The sequence below is a fragment of the Psittacula echo genome, assembly GCF_963264785.1.
Source record: "Psittacula echo genome assembly, chromosome: 2".
NCBI classification, from domain to species: domain Eukaryota; kingdom Metazoa; phylum Chordata; class Aves; order Psittaciformes; family Psittacidae; genus Psittacula; species Psittacula echo.
In genome coordinates this window covers 49,803,053-49,828,067 of record NC_137737.1, presented here as the reverse complement: position 1 = coordinate 49,828,067, position 25,015 = coordinate 49,803,053, and the positions used below count along the sequence as shown (strand labels likewise).

At 37.8% G+C, this 25,015-nt stretch overlaps 1 protein-coding gene across 6 annotated transcripts in view; it reads left to right on the top strand.

Moving 5' to 3' along the window:
- The window catches only part of ZMYND11 (zinc finger MYND-type containing 11), a 113,123-nt gene that overhangs the window by 71,376 nt on the left and 16,732 nt on the right, over positions 1-25,015 (top strand). For 3 of the 6 annotated variants that reach the window (XM_080611741.1, XM_080611739.1, XM_080611743.1), the window contains 6 exons: positions 8,055-8,099; positions 10,906-11,067; positions 20,066-20,143; positions 20,551-20,643; positions 22,127-22,214; positions 24,349-24,404. In XM_080611741.1, the coding sequence (XP_080467867.1) occupies positions 8,055-8,099; positions 10,906-11,067; positions 20,066-20,143; positions 20,551-20,643; positions 22,127-22,214; positions 24,349-24,404 (522 nt within the window). The remainder of the gene's footprint in view (positions 1-8,054; positions 8,100-10,905; positions 11,068-20,065; positions 20,144-20,550; positions 20,644-22,126; positions 22,215-24,348; positions 24,405-25,015) is intronic. The other 3 variants (XM_080611740.1, XM_080611742.1, XM_080611744.1) reach the window with 3 other exon arrangements.

Below are 25,015 nucleotides of genomic sequence, written 5' to 3'. Positions count from 1 at the left end.
TGAATCTTTTCTGGACATAAAATGCACTTTAAATTAAACAAACAAACAACTTCAGAAAACTTCAAAACCAAGCTACACAGCTAATAGTTGTTGGTAGCAAGCTAGAGACTGCTAACTAGGTTGAGGAATGGTTTTACTGTGCATCCCATTCATTTCAGTTAGAAACAGGAGGATAATATGAAATGGCAATAGTGACAGCGGGTGCCTTCATCATGAAAGCTCTTACAACTAGAAAGCCCAAAGAGGAAAAATATGTCACACCAAATGAAGAAAAAGCTCCTTCAGTGTTTAAAAAATTCTCCATTTGTCTTATCCATCTGTATTGCATTTATCTGAAGTCCTGGGTGAATTCACCGATCCAAAGCCAAATGTAGCACAGACCATGATAGTTACTATTTCTCACATATTGTAACAAATCAAGGATTTCCAGACTGGAATGTTCCAGGTAGATTCCAAATTATTGTGAAAGTACCAGTGTTCTTTACATGTGGTGATTCACTGATGCAAAGAGTTAATGAATGATCCTATAGTAGAGAAAAGTTCAGACTGGCTTCCATCTCTTATTCCACACCCGATGGAGAGTATGAGAAGCCTTTGAGGGTCAGGGCACACAGCAGTCTGCTCACATGAGAACACTCAAGGGAAATGAGCTTCTGGAACTCTCTGAATTTTTTTTGTCTATCTTTCCATCCTCTAATGTCCCATCATTCAGAGCTTATTTAGCAAAGAGACTGTCATGGTATCAATCCACTGTGTGCTAAATATGATGATTTTTCTTGCAAATTATTATCACAAAGTGCACTAGTGTAGAATTCTGCTTATTAATGAACCGTTGGTGTAATATCCTGCTGTGGATTTGTCAAAGTTCAGAAAAGCAAGTATTTTCAAATTGCTGAATCAAAGCATAGATAATTTTGTCATTGAGAAGCAAATTAGAATTCTGGACTCCCACCTCATGGACAAGAAATTCTTGGTGTATTAAAGTCAAGCCCCTTCTTTGTCTTTACTTTAAGGCTATTAGCACGCAACTCATGAGAATGGCCTTGCTTTCGTTCCAGTGGCTCTTCATGTCTCCACATGGGTTAAGAATCAGGAAGAATTCTCTGTATTCTTTTTCCAATCTTGTTTTTCTGTTCCCACCTTTTCAGGAATATTTCTTCCCTCTCCTCTGCTCATCCTCTGCTAATCATGAAAAAGGAGCTCACACTGTTGGGAGGATCTTTGTATTACCAAACATGACACTAGTAGAGTCCATCTTATTTCACTCCTAAGAGATGATGCTGTTTTTAAACTGGTAAAACAATTTCATCAACATCTTCACTTGCCTCTCCCAGCTTTGCCAACTTAACTTCTAAAAGCCCAGTCAGCGTAATGTTCTGTTCTTCTCTGAGGCTTTCACTAGATGTTGTGAAGTTGAGATACTGATAATGTTGTTCCCAGATTTCACAGGATGTTTTTTCTGATTGAAAAGGTGTTTTGAAGAATGATAATTTACTTATGGGTTTGAAGTAAACTGGTGTGTATAAAGCTTCCATCATGGGACTTAAATTATTCTAATGGACTAGATGACATAGATCAGTCCATCTTGAGTTTGTTCTGAAAACATGCATAACACCTCTTTTGTCCCAACCTAGTAGGGATGTTTTTATTAACATTGTAGATTCAAAATGCTCTGCATCTCTGGCAACTGTTTTGAAGCTTTTATTATTATGTCATGCTGGTCACTGAATGAAACCTTACTGACACTGATGGGCTTATTAATATTCATGCTTCATTCACAATAAATGCAGCCCTTGTGAGTTTATATCACTGGTAGCTGAAATAATACTAGCCACACCTACAGCACAGGGGACATGGACAAGAAGTTCGAGATTTAAGCAAAGTGTGTAGGAGGTTCTGCTGTTGGTTTGGAGGAAGTATTTCTGTGTGCAGAAGTATTTCAGGTTGTGTTCAGAAACATCAACCTAGAAAAACACTACAAAATTCCATGGAGAAAATAATGCCAGAAAAGCAATGTAAACACATCTTAAGAAAGAACAGGGGAGGGAGACCCTTTTTGTGCACAGTTATTGGAAGGAGACTTGGAACTGCAAGCAAAGAGATGTGGTTTTTTTCTAGTCTGGATTCATCCTCTTTCTAGGGGAACAGAACCTCCACATGCATAGTGTAGAAATAAAAGACATTACACCTAATAAACGCTTCACTCCATCACTGATATATCTCCCTAATGAAAATAGCCTACAAACCTCTTCTTGGCTCAACCCAAGTGAAAAACAGTGACATTAATAGCAGAAGTAAATCCAGTTTCTCAGGAGATAAGTTGAAAGTTTCTATTAAACTTGAACTCACTTGGAACGTGAAGAAAGAAAAAACACCACCAACCTTTATTTGAAGCTATTTTCTGGTTTTTTATATCCTGGAGAAGAATATTGTCTCACCTCAAATAATGTAAACTACTGCTACACAAACATGATCTTCTTGGGAGGGAAACAGACTTATTCATTACTTTAGGAACACAGCTCATAGGCTGAGAAGATAAGCATGACAGGGGGTTTAGCAGTCAATTTGCCTGCTGGCATACTACTACACTTCTTGAAAAAAACTTCACTTCTTTAGCTCTGGGAGCTGGAGACTGGCTCTATACTTTGGAACCTATCACCCTGAATTGTCGAGAAAGTAACTACAAGGTAGGAAAGGGAATAAAAATCTACCTGTCTTGGCAGGGATCCAGAGAAGATTTGGTGCTTCTGCCAGAAACAGAAGACAAACTGGCAATAAATTAATTAGACAAACTTAGGCTTGCAGATTAAACTGAATGAGAGAAATCCGAAAGTGTTCTGAGAAGCTGTGAAATTCGCTGCAGAGACTTGAGTCTTCTGCATCAGTGCATGAGAAGAAGAAACAGTGAAGAAAATGAAAATGGGTTATCACAAACTTATAAATATGTCTGTGATTAATATGCCCTATGGAGAAGAAGATTCTGGACTGTCTCCTGACTGATGGTTTTGTGTTGGTTCTTTTTAGAATAAAATGGATTTCTAAAATGAGAGAAGTTAAAAATAATGATAAAACAAACAACCACCCAACAGTTAATTGCTGAGATCATTAAAATCTTGGCCATGATAGATAGATAGATAGATAGATAGATAGATAGATAGATAGATAGAAAGTATTTGAAATTAAGCAAGAAATAGTTTTGAGGATATGTGAACTCATAATTGCTTTGGATTTCTTTGTGATAAAATATGATTAAAGAATACCTATGAAGCATCTTTCAGAGTCAGTTCATGAAAATCCATGTTAAAGTCCAGGTCATCAAAGGAAAGGGTCTATAAAGGCAACTGATTTGCAATGGACAGATTATCCCGTCTGTAAAAGCTCACATCATTGTAGCTACCTGCTGGGGTAGTTTTCTAGGAAAGGAAGGAGAAGATAAAGTGAAACAGTTTTCATAAAGGGATTCTAGCTGCTGAAGTCTTTTTCAGTTTGAAGGGAGGGATGGATGCTTGTTTGTTTGCTGAGCAGTTTTGATGAGAAAAAGCAGTAGGGAAAAAAAATGGATGCAAAACAGGAGGCAGTGTATCTAGTAAATATATATATATACTAGGAAACTGGGGGAGAAAATAAGCTTATTTTGATGCTGAATTTTCTTTAATGCATTACTCCAACATTAAATGTCAAACACAGGATGACCGTGGTAAAGCAATGATCCTGATCACATATGGATTCTGTACAGCAATGATGAAAGGAAAAGACTTTATTAAACAGCTAGCTCACCATTTACCTGCTGCAAAGATGGAGTAATTCCTCAGAGCCATCAAGGAATCAAGCATACCTTCTTCAGTTTGGAACCTAACCTGTTGTTCTGATGAAAAGATAAAAGCAGATTCAGTGGGCTACTAACACAAATTTGCTGGATGATTCACGCCTGCTAATGAACAGATGGAGCCAGGGATGCTGTGGCACGAAGAGAAGACTGACCCAAAGGGCAGGAGGAGGACTGCCCTCACAGCAGGCTGGGACCTCTGGTGAAAAACATATGCAATGTCCCCACTGTGTTTGAAAAAATACTGGGAATGGTGTTCCATGACACATAGTGTTTGTTCAACCCATGTAGTACTTGACACATGCTAGCGGCTGAGTGAAAACCAGTACATCTGCCAGAGATCCATGATGAGCTGAAGATTTCTTACTAGCTGCTGTACGCAATGAGATACAGCCTATTTAAAAATCAGACCAGTGTGTACATGCAAGGTGCAAATGATAGTATTCCTCTGAAAAGAAAAGAAAAAAAACAAGGAATAAGGCTCCAATCTGTCCAGCCCTATGGCTAAACAGCCACATTTCGTAACACTTTTCTTACTACAGAGCAGTTACTTCAAAGTTTACTACTGTTGCAAAAGCAGTGGCAAGGGGAGACATTTCAAAGCTGAACATGGTTGAACATTTCCAACTATTCTTGTCTGAGCCTGTTTCAGACTGCCTTTTGTATGGGGCACAGGTTCTGATTTTTACAGTTTGAGAGAAGTATTAGTGAACAAACAAATAATTTAAATGTACCATAGCTATTTACAGCAAATGTATAAGTAAGAAGCATTTCCGTTAGGGTTTGTACTGAAGGACGGGAATGTGCCTAGGTAACGTTATATTCATGAGTCATAAAGACTGCAAAATGCAGTGCAAAAATGTAACAATTATCTATAGTAAAGCTCATGTCTAATTGGGAAAGCTTTGATGGGAACAGATGCTGCATGAAAAAGACAGAAAGGAACTGAATGATTAAAAATGGAGAATGTGTTTAGAAAGAAATAGATGGTGCTTTGTTCAAGGTGAATGGGGGCATATGTTCCTGCAGCGTATCTGAGGCCTCCTAAGATGAGGACTGGGATACCAGAGAAGAGTGATGGTATGGTAGATACACCCATGCAAGAATGCAATATCAACACTTCTTATTATAATAAAGGCTTTTCATTTACAGCAGAAAGTTTGAAATATGAAATGTTAAGTACAGATGATACAAATTACTTCCTATAATGATAATGGATGCAGGTAGCAAAACCTAAAGCAAAATTAAAGATGTGAAAGAAGTAATGTGCAATTCTTGTGGGAGGCTTTTCTTTCAATGTATGTTTACTTGATGTGGACTGGTAGTTAACTTTGTTGGGTTCCAATGAAGATCTACTTAAAGCCAACAAAGAAATTTTAACAGCAGAATCCAGGATTTTAGAAGCTTCTTAGTTGAAGGTGGTAAAATTGAAAGAACTCTGATTTAAAGCTGAGGAAGGTGAGGAGAAGATAAAGAAGTGTCCCTTATAATTGTTCCCAAATGCTAAAATGCTAGCATTCAGAACATTTGCCTCCAAAATTATATCCTCAAATTGATCATGGCATATCTCAACAGATGTCAAAGAAATAAGAATTAATTCATTGAGTTCCTTTTTAGTTTTTTAAAAGGCTATGAAATAGTCAGAAAAAGATTACACTAAAGTTTTGAGTTGTGATTTGAAAACAACTTGAAATAAATGTAGTGTTCAAATACTTATATTTTAAAATACCTTATATTCTGTAAATTACTTCTTTCTGCTGGCATGGACCTTGTTGCCATTCTAGATTCAACCACAGTGACAGACCAAAAGTATTGTTACGATACAAAGTGGATGAAATCTACTGTGTATCTGCTAAAAGTCTTCCTTTAGACTAAATGTAGGAAACTTTTAGATTCCTTATCTGCTGGACAGCTGGAGCTCTAGGAACTTTTAAAGCATAGACACTACACAGGGATAACCCTGAATTTGTGCACAGGTGGGTCTGATTGAAATGCCAGAGATCTGGAAGGAGCTGTGTGTGCGTAACTGTAGATGGGAGATACAAAGAAACACCACAGCAAGGCATACATAAGCAGCAAATAAACTCTGGAGAAGCATTTGAAACATAATACCTGGGGAAAATAAAAGTCCAAAGAGTGCTATGGGACAAGTGTCACTCAGGAAATGCTGGGAACCATGGACAACATAGAAAACACTTTCCTTCATTTGCGTCATACTGAATTTAGGACAACAGAACTGTATGTATACTGTCCATAAATAAACGTGCTTTCTCCAAAGAGGTAACTGACTTATAATTGTTTTTTCCATCTATGTGACCCCCTTTTTTTTTTTTTCTTAGCTTACTGATTGGGTACAAAAGATACCCATAATTTGGATGGTTGGGAAATCTAGTTCAACAGTGTGAAACCAGCAAATCCCCATAAAGGGGAGTTTCATGAATAGGGTTTTGCCTATTTCCCTCTTCCCTTTTCCTCTCTCCACCTGATAGTAGAGTGACTTAATACCAACTATCTGGGCTACCATTAAGGGACTTGGAGAAAACAGATTAACAGGTAAGAAATGAGCTATGTTAATGGAATATGCAATATAAAAAGGCAAAATGGTCCTTATAGACAAAGTCTAAGAAAGTTAGATTGTTTTGATATGCTGTGCCTACGTATAATTTATAGGAAAATAAAAATTTACTAATTGTTTTTACATCTTTTCTTTACAATAATTACGAGCTTGCTAAGGTATGGAAGTGACCTAATAGTTACAAGTGTGACTTCTAAGTTATTGTTAATTTTACTGTCAGTTTGTGCTTCACATCTCCTACTTAATGGTATGCTAATTGTACAGCAGGATGTCACATTCTCCAACATACAGATTCCCTATTTCAATTACAGCTAAGTAAATCTCCATTACTAATGAGTAAGCATTTCTTTTCCATGTACATTTGCATTATAATGGACATTTTCTTTATGCACTAAAATTATTCTTTCCTTGACAACAACTATATATTTTATTCTACAGTAAAGGCTATGACATGGTGATTCATTCCTTTCTGTTGGGTTTATCTGTATTTAAATTGTCAAATGTTCTGGATAGCCTGACATTTTCTGTCCCATGTTATTTTTCTGTACTTTCAGAATAAATTTATGTATTTGCTTTAAGACAACCTACTTAAGACAAATCACAAAAAAGTAAGCTTATGTGTCGGTCATAAATTAAGACTTATTTTTAAAATTGCTGCATCGTTTCATCCATGTTGCTGAGAAATCTCAACTGTTCATGTCAGTGCGAAGTGACCTTTATGATATAATGTGTGACTGATTTGAATATAAAGAACAAGTGACCCCAATTGACGTATATCATTGCAAGATCCCACTCTGCTTAACTGAGCAGAGCTCTTTGGCTATTAAATACAATCCCCCAAACAACCATTTGCTGCCCTGCTGATGCACGTATCTACAAATGCAATGGGCAGATGAGTAGAATGAAGGGGAAGGCCTCCTGTTACATCTGAGGTATGCAGCATTGCTGCCAAATCTGCTCCGTCTTGGGGGCTGTGGCCAGTCGCTGGGTACTGCTGAACTTCTGAACTTGGGCAGCCGGGTGCTGCCGGCAGAGGATTCCCTTTGTCTGCCAGCACAGTGACCCAAGAGGCTTTCCCCACCCTGCGTCAGGAAATAAGGGTATTGGCAAATCGAGTCCCCGTGATGGGCTTCCTCCATTCTGCATGGCCCCAGGAAAATGTATCACCTTTTATACACAAATAAGGACTGTGTTACTGGTAAAGTGGTAGCTTAATCTTTGGTAATATGCAGCAAAGGCGGTGTTGCTTTCATTTTAGTGGAGCTGCTCGCTATGCAGTAAATTATGTCGCAGGGATCTTTTTTAGATGCTCAGAGAAGGTTTATGTATCAAAGAGAATGCATTAATTAACAATAATCAATATTCTTGTTGATTTTTATGTTGGCCTAGTGGTGGGTGTGTATATGGGGAAGAGGATGGGTGTTGGGTTCTTTTAATGATATAAGTACATGGGATATTTTAAAGAAAAAAATTGTGGTGAAAGCATTAGTTAGCATTCCAGAAATGCAGGAGGAGATGTATGCAACCAGATATTAGACGTAACAATTGATTTCCTGGTCACTGTGCATGAATTCTTTCTAGCCTTGTGTATATCCTGATAATCGGATGGCTTACAGTATAGATACAAAGTTTGTTTTGTTTTTATTTTGAAAGGCCTACGGTATGCAGCCTTTTTCCCAGACAGCAGCAAAAAACAAGGTGAACAATTTTTGCACTATGTGGTTTTGAACTCTGTCATATTTTCTATTACGTTTCTGTCTTCCATTAGGATAGCTTAGTTTACTATATTAACCACCACCATCATCCATATCACTTCCGATTCTGAGTTTAGTCTGCATTATGTATGTATGTAGTTTGATGATTTTTTCTCTCTCCTGGGGGCTGGAAGTGGTTACTCACATGTTACAGGTCAAGATGTTGTTACGATGGTTGCCCTTTAATCAGTCATTTTCGGAGTGGCTGATGACACCTGGTGGTGTATTCTGTAAATGCAGACTTAACCGTGTTTGCAGCTGGCGGAGAGTTTGACCTGTCCTACTCCGAGCACTGACAGTCAGAGTTTGAGCTGTTTAAATGAATCTGATCTCCTGCACGAAAAACAAATGTGTCGGGAGCACATTCTCCTCCCATTCAAACTTATGTAAACCGAGAGAAGTAATAACATTTCATTACTGTTGGAGCAAAATTAATGCCTCTGACCTTGCTCTTGAATTCAGTAGGGCAGTTGTTCACAAGGACTATGTACCTTTTTTATTGTCTTTATTTTAACTTTTCAATTCTATTGCTCAAATGAATGTTTTCTATATACTTATGCACTAAATATACTGCATTAAACTAAAAATCTTTTCTGTGAAAAATCTGGGTGATAATATTTAGAAATAATGATGTTTTCAAAACTTTACAGTGTGAATACTGAAGGAAGCTTCTTCTGGTGTTTTATTTAACTTCATGGTTTCTGGCTTGAGTGTATGATTTTTCTTGCCAGCAAATATATTTCTGTATGTTTATGAAATTCTGCATCTCTTTGCCAGCATATTTCCTAACAATGGTATATCTGGGATATACCAATAAGCAACTGCTATGAATAAAATTTAAAAATCCTGGAATCCTGATTCTGTGGTGGAACTCCTCAGTAGCTTGGATCTACTGGGGTCTTCTCAGTTTGATTTTTATTTGGGCAGATCTTTAATCAAAACTGATTCTTTTTCTTGCTTAATTGGCCTTTATTACCATCTGATTATTAGTTAGTTTTTTTCATAAAGAAGATAAGTATTATAGTTAATATGAAAGAAATGTAAAGCAATACTTTATTCTGATTTTTTTATAGTCTACAGGCAAATCAAGTACATCAACAATGCAGTATCTTTAGTTGTTTCTAAAATATTGTAATGAAAGGACTACCAAAGTTCACTGTCACTGGATTCTGTAGTGAAGGGGAATGAAGGGGAAAGATATGGTGGAAAAAGAATGTATTCTTTATAGCCAATTTTTATGGTATTATTATTTCTGTCTGAGATACATAGAATTGGCAAGTAAAATTAAATGAGGAGAAATGACAGAAGAGTCAAGTTACACTGTTACTCTGAACAACAAAGGAGGGCAAAGTTCTGAGTTCAGAAATTGTTGGTTAAAGGTTATTTGGTTTTTGGTTTTGTTTTTTTTTAACCTAAGTACTGCCCCAGCAGTGCAACATTCATGGTGTATAAACTTTAGTGTAGGCAATCTGGGTTGAGGCTGTCCCTAAATCTCTGGTCAGATGAACTATGTACACAACACAGCTGCTCTTTATCATAAGGGACTGGAAGTGCCACTTTTGTGTAGCACTTCTTACAGTGCTCCGTTAAGGGGGCCTCTCACACAAGGACTTACATGACCTTAGTTCCCAGGCACGGGAAAATGTGAATCGGACAAGTGCCAGTTCTGGCAGTTGGTGGGAATTGCTAACTCCACTTTTACAATATGATGTTAAAAATAGCTTCATCAGATTTTTATCAAAATAATTTATTGAAGAATAGGAGTAATTTTTTCAGAGATCTGAACCCATTGAAAAGTGACACCTGACATGAAAAGGCATTGGGAGTTTTATCTGAGATATGACAACTATTTTGCCTTCTAAGTATAGGGAAAAGTGTAGCATTTCAGATACCAAACATAAAGATTTAATGATGGCCACTGGCAATTCTGCTTGGTTTTAGTACTCTAGATTCCTAGAGTAAAATCTGCCTCTAAATTATGCTCATGCTGCTCTCATTTACTTCAGCAAAGCTTGTGCACATGTTTCAAAGGTCAGAATTTGGCCATTGGGGCTGAATTTTCAGGGGAGAGTGTATTAAAGACATCTGTGCATCAGCAGAACCATACCTTTGTCCTCTGTAGAACATTTCAGGAATAAGCTTTGTGCTATTGGGCACTGCAAGTGAAACATTTTCTATTTTTTTAATTGCATTGGGATTGCTTAGCAGAAGCATTTCTTGCACTAATAGGTTCATGATTTCATTTATTTCTTGTAACTCAATACTTTGATACTGATAAGTTGTCAGTTTTAAGTGAGTAAAGACTGGAAGGGACCACCCTTCAGAAAATTACAGTTGAAAATATAATGTAACAATCAAAACAAGAGGAAATAGTCTCAGGAAATAGGTATGGTCTGTTGAGGTGCACAAACTTGTTTGTAGTCTAACACAGAGAGGACAAAAAGTGTTTTGCATGAAGGTAGAAAACAAACCTGCTTTTCGTTGTGGACAGACCTCATATTCTAAATTGTTACCAACCAGACACTTGAAAAAACTAAAACTTGGCATTCTTATTCTATTGGAGTTAGTGTGTATTAAATTGATGAAGATCTTTAAGCATGTAGGTTTTCCCCTGTTTTCTAAACATTATACACTTCTTAAAATGTTTATAATGTCTAATTGCTGCTGGATTTCAAGACATATCAATTTTGTTCTTAGTTCCTGCAGATTTTGACAAAATGTCATACCAAAATATTTTGTATTTTTTGTAGGACTGGGAGACAGAAAATCATGACTGGTATTGTTTTGAATGCCATTTGCCTGGAGAGGTGTTGATATGTGACCTGTGTTTTCGTGTGTATCATTCCAAGTGTTTGTCTGATGAGTTCAGGCTTAGAGACAGCAGTAGTCACTGGCAGTGCCCAGTTTGCAGGGTGAGTACCTATGAGATTTCATGTGCTGCTTAGAGGATTGATATTCGTTAATAGATTCATTAAGGTATCCAGATGGTCTGGCCAGGTTAATGGATAAAGAACTGAATATTGAAACGATGGTGCATAACTAGAGCATCTATACAGAGATACCAATATATGGTTCATGTAGCAGATGGTCATTTTTGAAGACTCCAGCAAGTTTTACTAATGCATTTGAACACACAGTATACTGTGTGGGAATGTGTGTACGTATGTATGCCACGTGTGAATGGGGTATATAGTGAAATCTTCAACATGAGTAAACAAATTGCTGTATAAGATGCTACTGGTTTTACTTAACATCATTTTAATGAATCATAATGTAACTTTTTTGTATTTTGATGACTGCATTTTTAATATTTTATTGGAATTATATTTTACGTTACAAAGCCACAGTCTTGTTACTGATAAGGGCAGTATCAAAAAATATGAAATCCTGCTTCTCATTTACATTCGTGGATTCTCTTGGTGCCAAAAAGGCCAATCTGGATTTCAGTCATAGCATCCTATCTGTATTGCTTTTTCTTTAAAATTGTTGTTCTGATGAGTATGGTAGGGAGACAGCAAAGAGTATTTTTTATCTATAGTTTTGAAGAATGAGCAGGTATGTTGCCTATATGTCATTAGAAGACTAAACATTCTAGTTAGGGTGGTGCTTACTGGTACCTAGCCTTGAATCAGCTAGGTACTTTTCCTTACGGTTGCCATCTCCACATCACCTTGCCCAGTGGAGCACATTCCTAGGCTTCCTTAAATGGAGGGAATAATGCATATGAATGTTAAGATCAAATTATTGGTATATAATGGTGTAAAACTGCCAGTTGCACTCTGGATTGCTGGACAAAGAAATTCCCTTGCTAAAAGCTTTGGTCTAGATGTAGAGCAGCAGACTGACCTTCAGGTGATATGTGCTGCAAGGAATGTAAGGGTTCAGGCACTTCATAGTACAGAATAGTGGTTTTTGAAAACACATGGATTGTTTTGTTTCAAAACAGCACTTTCTAACTAATGTTACCTTAGAACTGGTTGTAAAAATTCTGTTGCCTCAGACTGGGAGTTCTCAGGGTTTAGGGAAACAGCAAGAAAATTGAACCTGCCTAAGAAAGTGTAAAGGAATGAAAAAGAAGTAGTGGCAGGAAACAAACCAGTTAAGAATAAGGACATGTACGATAAGAACATGTACAATAAGGTCATGTACTATATCTCTCCGTATTGAATTATCAGCATTTAATTTAGCTACTCAATATTGCCACTGTTGAGAATAAGGAATGACCATATATAGGGGAATTGGTTTCAGATTTTAAATAAATCTCTTTAATAATTGTTGGTTTTCATAATAAGTATTATTAATTGTTATAAATGGTTCAAATTAGATAAGCTGGATCCAGTCTACCAGTAATTTTAGATGACACCTGGTCAGAGTAGTGAATGCAAATGGTTTAAGCCACCTTGTACATGAGGTGGCTTGTAAAATCTCTTATAACATAGATTTGGTCAGAGCAGAAATGCTGAATAATTGCATGAAATATGCACAGATACATAGGGTGGTCAGCTTTGAGAACAGTTTTGACTTTCATCCTGGAGCCTTAAAATCCTTGACAATGAGAACAGCAATGACATTAAACAAATTTTTACCTCGATAAAAATCCTGTGAAACTCAGACCATATGCACTGTGTCTGTCTTTCCCTTTTTGTTACACGAAGACTAAGGAGAGATGGGGGGGAAGGGAGGGGCTCTTAAATACTTCCAGCCCCCGAGATCTTTGGCTTGCTCAGTGCTTCAGATGATGAGCAACCTGGTTTTGTGGGTAATGGCATCTCGAGTGCCATGGCATCCTTTTTCCACTGTACTGGAAGCTCTTATTTTCTTTATAATTAATCCAAATCACTTCAAGCCCTAATTCTGCAAACTTGGGCAGGATGCTTGCACAGACCCTGGAAGTAAGGGAGGCATGGGAGTTAACTTCCTTGTGTCAGGCTTCAGTATTCTTCCACTACTTTCTCCCCATCTTCTTAGGAAAGGACTGCTCTAATTTAATTTTAAAAGCAAGAGAGGCCTATATTCAACAAAACTATGGTAATTTGAAGAGCCATGGCTGATGTCCAGAGGATGTAACGGAGCTTAACTATCTAGCATAAGGGTAATAGGATTTACTTTGCATTATCAGCAGTAAATGTGTATGTTCAAGGAAAGTAATAGCTAGGACAAAGAGATGCATATATTTTCATACTTTATTCTTGAAACTGGACATAGCACTTTTCACCTAGGGATTTCAAAGCTCTTTGCAAAGGTGAAGTTAAAGTCTGTTTGAAACCTAATATATTGGGAGAAATAATGTAGGAATACATCATTCTTATGTAAAGATTGCTTTCTGTAATGCTGCCAAGGTCAGCAAGCCTTTGGATTATTCATTTCACAATTGCTGGTTGTACTAGTTCAATCAACCTGTGCAGCTTTATCTTGCACACTTGACTACTCAGAAACATTTTGTAAAGGACATTGCCAAGGATTTGTTAATAACTTTAAAATATTTTTGCTCCCTTAATGTTTATAACAATCCCTTGCAAACCTTGCTCTGAACTCTGCTTCCCTGCTGGTGGTTTTTCTCAATCCATAAGTAAGAATGTCCAGTTCCTGCCTTTTTTTTTTTTTTTTTACTTGATGGTACCAATCTGTATATTTTGTACCCATAATTCTCAGCAGGAGTCAAGAGTCAAACAAAGTTCAATTCAAACCACATTGCAGTGATTGAAAATTTTCCCTGGCTGCTGACTAATCATTGTCTTAAGTGAAATAAATTGGTATTATCAGCAAAATTCCTGGTAGACAGGTCACAAGAGAAAGACTCAATATTGAATTAACTTAGAGGTTACATTCCCCACTACTGGAATGGTCCAGTCAAGATAGGGTTAGTCAACTCAATCTATGAAGGATGTAGGAGACTTGTACATTTATTGCTACTCTTTGGTTAGATAAAAGGAGGAAATTAATTTTCTCCAGCTGTTAATTTAGCACCTAAAGACTTCAGAAAGTACTGCAAAAATGCTAGTACTTGGGGGGCAGGGAATAGATATATATAAAAATCTGAATAGGAAAATATTGATCATATATTGGAGTAAACAATTATTATTTCTTTTTCAAAAAAATCAGATTTTAAAACCATTTAATAGAAAGGCAAAATTATGCATGGTGACATATTGTTTGTCCCAGAAGAGTATATTTGGATTTGTGAAACAAAAAGAGAGAATTATCCGTGTAGTTTCACTTGACTCCTAAAGTTTTTGCAGTCATCTGATCAGAGATTGATCTTTCATGCGTGTACTTTGCAAGAAACTATAACCAATTTACCTATCATAGCGGGTATTCCAATATTTCTGATTTTCATATATAAGAGAGTAAAGTAAACAGTAGAACTGAAGATATTAAATGTTGTGCTGCTCAGTATTCTATAAATAGGCTATTTCTGAGTTCTGGTACTTGTACTAAGCATTTCATAGAGTACATAAAAATACACCATCATGCAGTTCACGATCAACTTTAGACATAATTTGACAAGTGGGAATGACAAACAGTAGAAAGTTAGAAGCACAAAAAGGTGAAGGTTACTTACGTGAAGTAACTCAAGTACTTAGATCGGCGGGTTTAGGTACTAGCTGCCAGGCAGCATGGTTAATGTAAAATACAAAGAAAGAGCATAGCTTTATTGACTTTTGTTATGGTGTGTTTTGGTAGGAATTGGATAGCCTTATGATGAAACATATTCTGTAAACAGGATTTGGCACAATCTCACAATTAATAGCCATGGATTGGTGGGTGAAGGGAAGTTCCAGTACAGGCTCGATATCAGCACCACATAGCTCAGTGTGCAGAGCGCATACCTCAGGAGGTGTTAGTCATTGGCAGGTCACTTCATTCACCTTTCAGCCACATGCACCTGTGAATAAGTCAGGGAGCCATCAGAACTGGGCACTGCATAGGGTGTATTTAAAAAGTGTAAAGGAGTTTGTCCACAGCAATGACAAAACTGGGAAACCTCAACTTAGAGCTTCTGTGCACTTAAAAGTGTATTTAATGCATATGATGCTTCATACTCAGAAGGTGCTTAATGCACCATACAAGTACAAACCAATTTGTGGATCAATTGTAACCTTTCCAAAAGCACCTAATGCTTTGAAAAGTCTAGTTTTTAACTCTACATGGTCCCGAAAGAGGCAGTATACCATATTCTGCTCAGGCAGATGGTTTTCTGTATGCTGCTTGAGGCATACGGTGCACTGGTTGTTCTGAGACACATCCTGTGTGCCTGCATACCTTTCTTAATGGTACAGGAAACCTGAGGACCTGAGGGTTGGAAGTTTCAGAGGGCGTTAGAGCAGTAAAGCTTTCCATATGTAGTACTAAATTCCTCTGGAAATTTAAGCCCTAAAAAATCCAAGGACCAGTGGGTAAAGCAAGGAGTTTCTAAACAGCAGTGGTGAACGTATGTTAGGCACATAGTTCCCCTCTGCAGATATACCCCTGGAAACCTGAATTGCTTATGAAAATGGAATTGGTACCTTAGAAACATCTATCTGTCAAGTCTTTGATGTGTGTTTGCACATGACAGTTGAGAGAGGAAAAAAAAAAAATTGTTAATGGATGATTATAGGGAAACAGAAGCCTTTTTGCATAGAGAAAACTTAAGTAAAATGCTTCTAGCTAGACAGAATGTTGGCTGTAACACCTTACATTTCTTAGAGTTGCTCAGGTTTTTTCTCTTCAAATGAAAGATTGCAGCAACTGCAGTATGGTGACCATTGTCACTCTGGGAGTTGGAAGCTACATGCTAACTTGGAGCGCAAAGGATAGGCACTTCCATTGCAAAAGATGCTATTGAAGGATGGGGTGTTTCCTGGCAGTGTCCCTAGCTGCTGCTAACCTTGTGTGGTTCGTAAAGTCTTGTAGTGAATTCCTGCACCATAAACATGTCCGAATTGCTAAATAAGTCACACCTGCACAGTGCAATATATTGCTGCCCTCTTTAACAGCTAAACAGTATTATTAATCTGGAATATCGAATATAAACAGAAATGTAAATCCAGCCTTCAGGAACCAGCTTCTAGGAAATAGATGTGCTGCAGAGAACAAGGCATATATAAAGTATTTCCTGCACCCACAAGCAAAGAGTTAGGTTGCAGCCTTGGCCTTCCACCTACCACATCTCATTAATCTTCTACAGGAGTATTGCTATTGTAAGGTTATTACTTCACTCCTACATTCCCTATGTAAACACGTATGCCTGACCAAGCCTTTCAATTTATCTTGGTTCAAAGCAGAAAGGCTGTAGATTTCTCAAAAAAAGCAACCCCAAAACAGTGTAACTTAGGTATCATCCTTGTTTTAGGTTAACCCCAGTAGGCAGCTAAGCACAACACAAACACTCTCTCACTTCTCCCCAACTCCCAGTGGGACAGAGGAAGAGAAAAGGAAGAGTAAAATCAAGATAACTTCTGGGTCAAGATAAAAATTGTTTAATAAGTTAAGAAAAGGAAAAAGACAGAAAGAAAACAAAACAGGTACTGCAGAGGCAATCACTCACCACCCTCCGTAGCTGGACTGATGCCCAGCCGATTCCCAAGCAAAAGATGGATAACCATCTTAAACCCTCTCTTCTCCCTTTCTGTTGCTGAGCATGACATCATATGGCATGGAATATCACTTTGGTTAGCTCAGGTCATCTCCCAGGTTATATCTCCTCCCAACCTCTTGCAAACCTCCAAGTCTATTCACTGTGGAGGCAGAGTGAGAAACAGCAAAGGCCTTGATGCTGTGCAAACACTGTTCAGGAAGAGCTAAAATATCAGTGTGTTATAAACAATGTTTTGGTCACAAATCTGAACCATACCACCATATGAGCTGTTGTGAAGACAATTAACTTAATCTCAGCCAGACCTAGTACAATCTTATATTAAGATAATACATCCCACAAATAGGGTATCTACAAATATAAAGATCCTTAAAATCTTTTAGGGCTGGATCGAATCTTAGCAATCTCCTTGAAAGAAACTTGTAGTTAAAGGCTTGCAGTAGTGTATGTTAGTAGATCTGACCGTGGGAAAAGATACACAGTGGATGTTTGCACTTCTGTAGATTCACAAGCCACCATCATTGTTTTTGTTTCCCAAAAGTAGGAGATTAAAAGGCCTAATGTTTATTTATACTTGGCTTATATATCACTCTGGCTATAAAGGGACCTGAAAATAGGTATATTTTCTTATGTCAGAGCAATATAGGTATTATGCAAATCATATCCCCTATTTTCTTGCTTTAAGTGGCTCTAGATGGACTTCTCTGAGGACACTATAAGTCTTCAAAATAGAAAGTAGGAGGGGTTTATTAAAAAATTACACATTTTCCATTATAGCTTTCAAAGAATGTGCGAGTGGTACCTCCTAAAGGGCTAATCTTTGGTGAAAAGTGAATAAAGCGGTTGGATAATAACTCGCTTTCTACAAAGGGTGAGCCACCTTGCCATAAAAAGACATTTTTGCTGGCTCATAGGCTCCAATTCCCAAAATTTATTACCTTTCAATATTTAGTAGATGAACCTGGGAATCAAATTTTGCTTTAAATAAATCACTGTAGGGAATTGAAGGAAAAGGGGAGAAATTCAAATTTGCCTGAATTGGCAAGTTAATTATATAATTTTCATTGCTGCTTAAGATGATATTAATTGCTGATGTCAATAACGATACAAAGCCAGCTATCTATCCTTTCTCATGATCTGAAGGATAGGACTGTAAACTATCTATCTCAACACAGTCTTTTACAAACTGTCTTGCCCAGCAAGGCATGAAAAATGGTTCACATGAATGCTGAAATACTTTCAAAGGATGATAAATTCAGAACCATGTCAAAAAAAGAGGCGTCAGAGCAAGTGAGTTTTATTGTGTCCTAATAAATTTCAGTCTTTCAAAATGCTGCGTCATTAGCAAGCACACAGCACTCCAGTGCCTAAAATGACAGCAGCATTTCGTAATGCAGATAATTTAATGCACTTTTGGGTTTGAATTCGCAGCAGCAATGTTGGTTAATGCAAAACTAAAGGGGTGAACTGAATTCCAGCAGAATGAACATTCTCATAGCAGACAGTGTAAAACATAAATATACAGAAGGTGATTCAGACATACAGTGCAGGGTAAAATTCGGAGTCCTTCCAGAATTTAGAAGGAAGGTCAGGGAACCATTAATATGGTGAAAATAATATTTACATGCATTGTAAGTATTAGAAAGACCTGGTGCTGGCCCTTTCCACAACAGTTTTACCCAACAGTGGTAGTGTCCTGTCAGAAAAAAGCTGTAGTGTTGTTATGCATACTGTAGTATCTATAGGTTCATGACGGAACTGGTACTTCAGCACAGTTTGTAATGATTCTGTGCATAGCGTTAAACAAATAAACAGCTTCATTGGTAGTGCTGTTTACAGTTTTGATTTAAGAAGGAGGTAATAAGTACCATCCTGAGATGTACAGGTTGCACACTTGCTGTAGCACAATGGCCAGCCTTTGATTTTTATTGTCCTCAGTGGCTTGCAGGAGGAATATAAGTAGACAAGACACAATCAAGTTCTGTCATTTTTCTTTAGGTGCTGATATGTAAATTCACTTTTGCTGAGTAAATATGTAGAAGTAGTCACTCTGTACTCAATGAGTCTGACCCCTCTATATATTCAGAGTCATATATAAGTAATTCAGTGAAAAATAGCACTCTTCTAGTGATTAGTAATTCATAAGCCTCATACCTCTTTTAGCTACCTATTAGAACATGGATCCTGTTTTTTCTCATGTTTGCTAAGCAACAGTCATCTGCACAATTATGTGGATCTTGCTAAAGACCGTCAAAATTTGAGGATGCAGGATAGGTCAGTTTGGTCCACACGGCATACAGGTGATGATGTGAGGCATGAGAAGGGGAGAACTCAGCTTGGCACTCTGTGCTTTTGGAGGTGTGAGAAGGAGTAAATGTTTTTTGCAAGAGATGTCAGCAGTTAGAAATCACTTTAGGATGATAAAACTGGAACCCATGCTGTTGTTTCATTCTGCTTTTGTTTTAGAGAGCTACTGTAGGCAAGAGCAAGGAGGAGATAGCACTTTTCAGGTAGCTGTTGTAAGGCCATGCATAACTGCTGGTGTGACCTGAAGCTGGAAAGGCTGGTTTGTAAGAGCATGCTAGGCATTTGCAGAGAGGCACCCTCTCTTTAGCAGCACATTTTCTGTATGCAGTGCTTTCCACTAGCCTGGATTGACTTTGGAGGGTAGGGATAAGTATCTATATTGATCCAAAATGAGGGAGGGGGAGAAACTCTGGATGCTAAAAAGAAGCAGTTTGTGTTCCAGAATCTGGATTAGATTTCATTAAGGAGGAACCACAAAAAATCAACAACTGGTATGTTTCTCAGGCACTAAAAAGTGCTCTGAGTTTTTACTGCCTAGAGCCTATTGACTTCCACCTAGACAGTGTTATTTTGCCTAGTAAGCGCATAATTTGTAGATGGTACAGGATATTCTTTTGAAAAGAGTTTCTTATTTTACTGAATATATTAATGCCTTGCTAATCAAAAGACAATTAAATAAATTTTGAACTGCTCCCTAAAATGCCTTTCTTCATTGTTTTATTCTAATTAGACACTTTTTTTACGTGAGAGGTTTTGACAATGTGGTATGCGTACAACTGGAAATAAAACCTGTAATTCTTCTGTAGCTGAAGTCCTCAGCCCAGACATAATTCAAAGCAACAAATATAGTTGGTATGGCATGTTAGTGTTACTAATTTCCCAGAAAAGATTTTCCCTAAAAAGATTGTGTGACATGTGATTCAAAGTTACCTTTTCAAATAATGTTGTGATGCAAAGAAGATTTTTATTGGATGAATTTTGTAGTCAAGTTTAAAATAATAATATGATACTGGTTTTTTTGACAGAGTATCAAGAAGAAAAACACAAGTAAACAAGAGATGAGCACATACCTACGATTCATAGTCTCTCGTATGAAGGAGCGGGTGAGTCTGAAACAGGGAAGCTTATGGAAGGTTGGGTTGCACAGCAGAGGATGCGTTACAGTTGGTTATGTGTGGCTGTGCAGGGAGAAGGGCTACAAGAGGTTGTCACTTTATTTCTCCTGTCATAGGCCATTTGTATATTTCTGCATATAACTATCAGGTCTCATTGCTCAGGTTAGTATCATTCTGGCTGGAGTAGTTTATGCCATGGGCCTGTGAATCCTCTGAAACTGACTTTTTTTCAGGTTTTAGACACATGTAATCTGTCAGATTGTGGATCCACAGTTTGGCCTTGTGTATTCCCCACCTGAAATATTCAAAACTATTGCATTTTTTTAAATCTTTTTGTTTGTTTGTTCTAAGCAGATTTAAATGCAATAACTTACACTGTCTCATGGTCCTTTCAGGCTATAGATCTAAACAAGAAAGGGAAGGACAACAAACACCCAATGTATAGAAGGCTGGTGCACTCAGCTGTTGACGTTCCTACTATACAGGAGGTAGAGTGACTTGCATTGTAACTTCCACATGTTTATGGTGTCTTTTAACAGTGAAGATAAAACTTAAGGACTTAAGCACTAGTCCTGTTTCATTCTCCTTATGATCAGTATTTCAGTATTGTATCCAGCATTGGATACGGAAGCTTAAAACTTCAAACTTTTCCTCATAAATAAGTAACCAAGTAAAACCATTTTGAGCAGTGCCTGGTTTTCTAACATATAGTATCCTCAATTCCTTTTGTACTACGGTTTTACAAGGAGCTGTAGGCAGCTGAAATCTTCAGAAAAAGTACCCTTATCTAAGTCACTGAATACAGTACTGAGTGCCTATGTTTGCATATCTGGCCCAATGTTTTTGACCATGTTCCAATTTTAGTCATTATGCCTTTGTGTAGGTGTCAACTTCATAAACATCTACATGATTCATAAAGAACAATAATTTTGTTTATCATGAAAAAACAAGACTCACTCAAAACATCTGTTTTGCATTAATTGTTCCAAAAATAAAGTACTAGTAAATATGTTGTCCTTTTTTTCTGAACTAAAGGTCTGACCATGACTCATGTAAGTCAACTACACATGACCAAAATGAACAGCATATATATCTTTATTCACTGCTGCAACTGGATTACTATGTAGTGCTGTTGTACATCTTGCCCTTTAAACCGCAGATGTGAAAAGCCTTTCCTTTATTACTGTTATTGAAACACATGGATAAAGAATAGGATCACTGGCAGTTTTGGAGACCAACAGTACTGGCTGGCTTAAAGTACAGGCAACACTAGATGAGCCTGGAAATAGGTCAGGCCTTCCTTTCACTATGTCACCTTCACTTGCTTCCAAAGAAGGTCTTTTGGCCTTGATAGCATCCTAGAAGCTGATGATGTTATGTTTGATGATTGGAATTCTCATAGGTGTTCTTGACAGAGCACAACCGAAAATGCTGCATTCCTTATCAGATGAAGGAACATACTAGGAAAATGAACTACATGATTCTATGTAGGCATGAGTTAAGTGTTTGTTAAGAGTTTGAAGGACTAAGACAATCAGCTTTCATCAGAAAACACTGACTGTCAAGTGAAGAATAAATGCAGTCAGCCTTGCTTTGAAACTAGCTGGTATTCTAAGGTATGAAAGCCTTCACCTCAGGGAATAAATTTTAATTTGAAGAATAATTCTGGACCACACCTTATGATCAAGCTAGCCCAGATTCACCATGTTACAACCAAGATAATTGCTTTATAAACTTAGTCAAGTATTAGAGCATCTATTTTACTTCTGGCCATTGCATAAAGGGACCAATGCAGGCAATGTTTAGGTACTAACAAACCATGTCAGAGATTTCTAAGTATTCCTTCTGTATGCAGGAAAGGCAATGTCTGATCTGTGTTACATAATGCAGATTTCTGTGAAAGCTTCTCTGCATAAAAATGGGTGAAGCACTTTAATAGTTTTCCTCACAGTCCTGTTTTCTTCTGTGTAGAAAGTAAATGAAGGAAAGTACAGGAGTTATGAGGAGTTCAAAGCAGATGCTCAGCTGCTTCTACACAACACAGTGATTTTCTATGGAGGTAAAGTACTACGTTAACTGCTTACTTTATTTGATCTTTCTTTATCTGTAGGAAACTCACAAGTTGGGGATTGAATTTGGTATTAGATAAGTGTGGATGAAGTAATTTGAGAGCCCTTAAAAATCAAAGCAAGCTGCAAGAGGATTTTGCAGGGTCTTTTCTGGCCCACCCACTGCACAACTATTTTCATACTCTCTGCCTAAACCTGTTAGTGGGAATTTGCACCTTTGCGATCCTGTTTCTTCTGCAGCCTAAGTCATAAGTCAGTTTATACTGCAGATTTCTGCCAGTAGACTTACGTTGTTCTAAGCTGGAAAGAGATCTGAACTCTTATGTGCTGTGTCAGCAGAAATATGTACTATGGACACGCTATAGATACACTGTAGTAAGATCCTCAGGGCAGTGATGAGGGCTCACAGCAAGCTCTCTACACTGGACTTCAGGAGAGCAGACTTGGCCTCTTCAGGCTGTACATGATAAAGTACCATGGGATAAAGCCCTAGAGGGAAGAGGGGCCCAAGAAAGCTGGTTAATATGCAAGGATCACCTCCTCTGAGCTCAGGATGGATGCAAAACAAAGAGGAAGTCAGGCAAAAACTCCATGAGGCCTGTGTGGATGAACAAGGGGCTCCTGGACAAACTCAAACACAAAAAGGAAGCCTACAGAGGATGGAAGCAAGGACAGGTAGCCTGGGAGGAATACTGAGGAATTATCTGAGCCACCCAGAATCAGGTTAGAAAAGCTGAAGCTCTGATAGAATTCAATCTGGCCAGGGACATCAAAGGCAACAAGTAAAGCTTCTGTAGGTATGTCAGTGATAAAAGGAAGAGCAGTGAAAATGTGGGCCCTCTCTGGAAGGAAACAGGAGACGTGGTTACCTGGGATATGAAGAAGACTGAGGTACTTTTTTGCATTGGTCTTCACTTGCAAGTGCTCCTCCCACACTGCTCAAGTTGCAGAAGGCAAAAGCAGGGACTGGGAGAATGAAGAACTGTAGGAAAAGATGAGGTCCAAGAATATCTAAGGAACCTGAAGATGTACAAGCCCATGGGACCTGATGAGATGCATCTGTGGGTTTAGATTGGATATTAGGAAGAAATTCTTCACTATGAAGATAGTGAGGCACTGGCACAGATTGCCCAGAGGAGTTGTGGATGCCCCATTTCTGGCAGTGTTCAAGGCCAGGTTGGATGGGGCTTAGAGCAACGTAGTCTAGTGGAAGGTGTCCCTGCCTGTGTCAGGGGTTGGAACTGGGTGATCTTTAAGGTCCCTTCCACCCCAAACCATTTTGTGGTTCTGTGATTCTGTAGTTCTGTTTTTCACTTGTGGGCCATATCTGCCATATTGTGACAGAAAATATAGCTACCTCCACACTAGAGGTGAGGTGTCCTGCTGGTGCATTGTGTGGAGGTACAGGCATTGGAGAAGCTGTTAGTCACTGGGAAGGTAAAAAGTGGCTGATAGGACAGTCTGATTGGAAGTGGAAAAACAGTTCCACCATGTCCAGAAGCTATAGCCAGATGTAACAGATGCCATCATTTCAGGAAGGATGTGATTCTTCCTTGCAGACACAGCCCACATCAGGGAAACTGGGAGGAGAGTGGGATCAGTCTATTTGCAGCATCAGAAGATCTGCAATTTCATTGTAGGAAGGGGTGGGAATGTGCTAATAGGAAAAGAAACAGGTGTAAAGGGAAACACTTAGTGATAGTCTGTGAAGCATTAATCTGAGCAGAAATGCTTATGTGATTGTACCTGTGTTCCTGTCAAGTGGTGAGAGAGCCATGTTTTAGGACAATTGCAGTGTATCATTGAGATGCTAGGAGAGAAAGAAATTGGATCTGTATTAGGAGCAGCCCTGTGTCCCTGCTGCTGCTTCTCAGATGTGTACTTGTATTGTTGAATTTAAAAGCTCCCAATGGTATTTTTGCATATAAATACGAAACAGAAAACAAATACAGAACTGATTGATACAAAATTTTAAATAGAAGGGTTATCCAAGTAACTAAATTATGGTTTGTATTCTCAAGACAGACAATTATAGCATGAAAATCATAGCAATAACAGCTGCAAATCTTTGTGAGCACTGTGATCATACTGTGATTGTTCATACCCTTTATTTTTAATTTATAGCGGATAGTGAACAAGCTGATATAGCAAGGATGCTTTACAAAGACACATGTCATGAAGTAAGTAGTACCAAGATGTAGACAAAATACTTTTCATTTCAGAACCTAAGAAAATTATTCTTCATATTGCAGAAGTTAAAATGCTCTGAAGTTTATTATAAATTTTCCCTTAACTTTCTAGCAGCTGATTCAGTATTCCTCTTTTTTTTTGTTTCCAACTAGACTATGATATGGAATATACCAATATTCAAATTTTAGATTTGAAAATAGTCTAGTAATATATAGTTGTATTAGAAATAATTGTACTTGCTAATATGAATTGAACCTGAGGTGAGATTCCTACCAAATTCTGTTGTTGGCATTGAAACATTTCTCATCATTCAGAGGAGACCAAAAAATAAAGCTGGGGAGCTGTCACACTTTCTCCGTTTCTACAGTTAAATTACTTCTTTCAGAACGTACTTTAAATATTTGATGAATTTAAAGAACTATTGTTTGCATTTTAGATATAATAAATCATTAATTGAATTAATTGATTATAATAAATCATTAATAGAATTGGTCTCCTCCCACTGCTTTATTTCTCTGAAACATGAATAACATTTCTGCAGCTTGTCTTTCACCCAGCTCACCTCATTTTCACACCTGTAGTTTGCACAGACAGAAGTAGC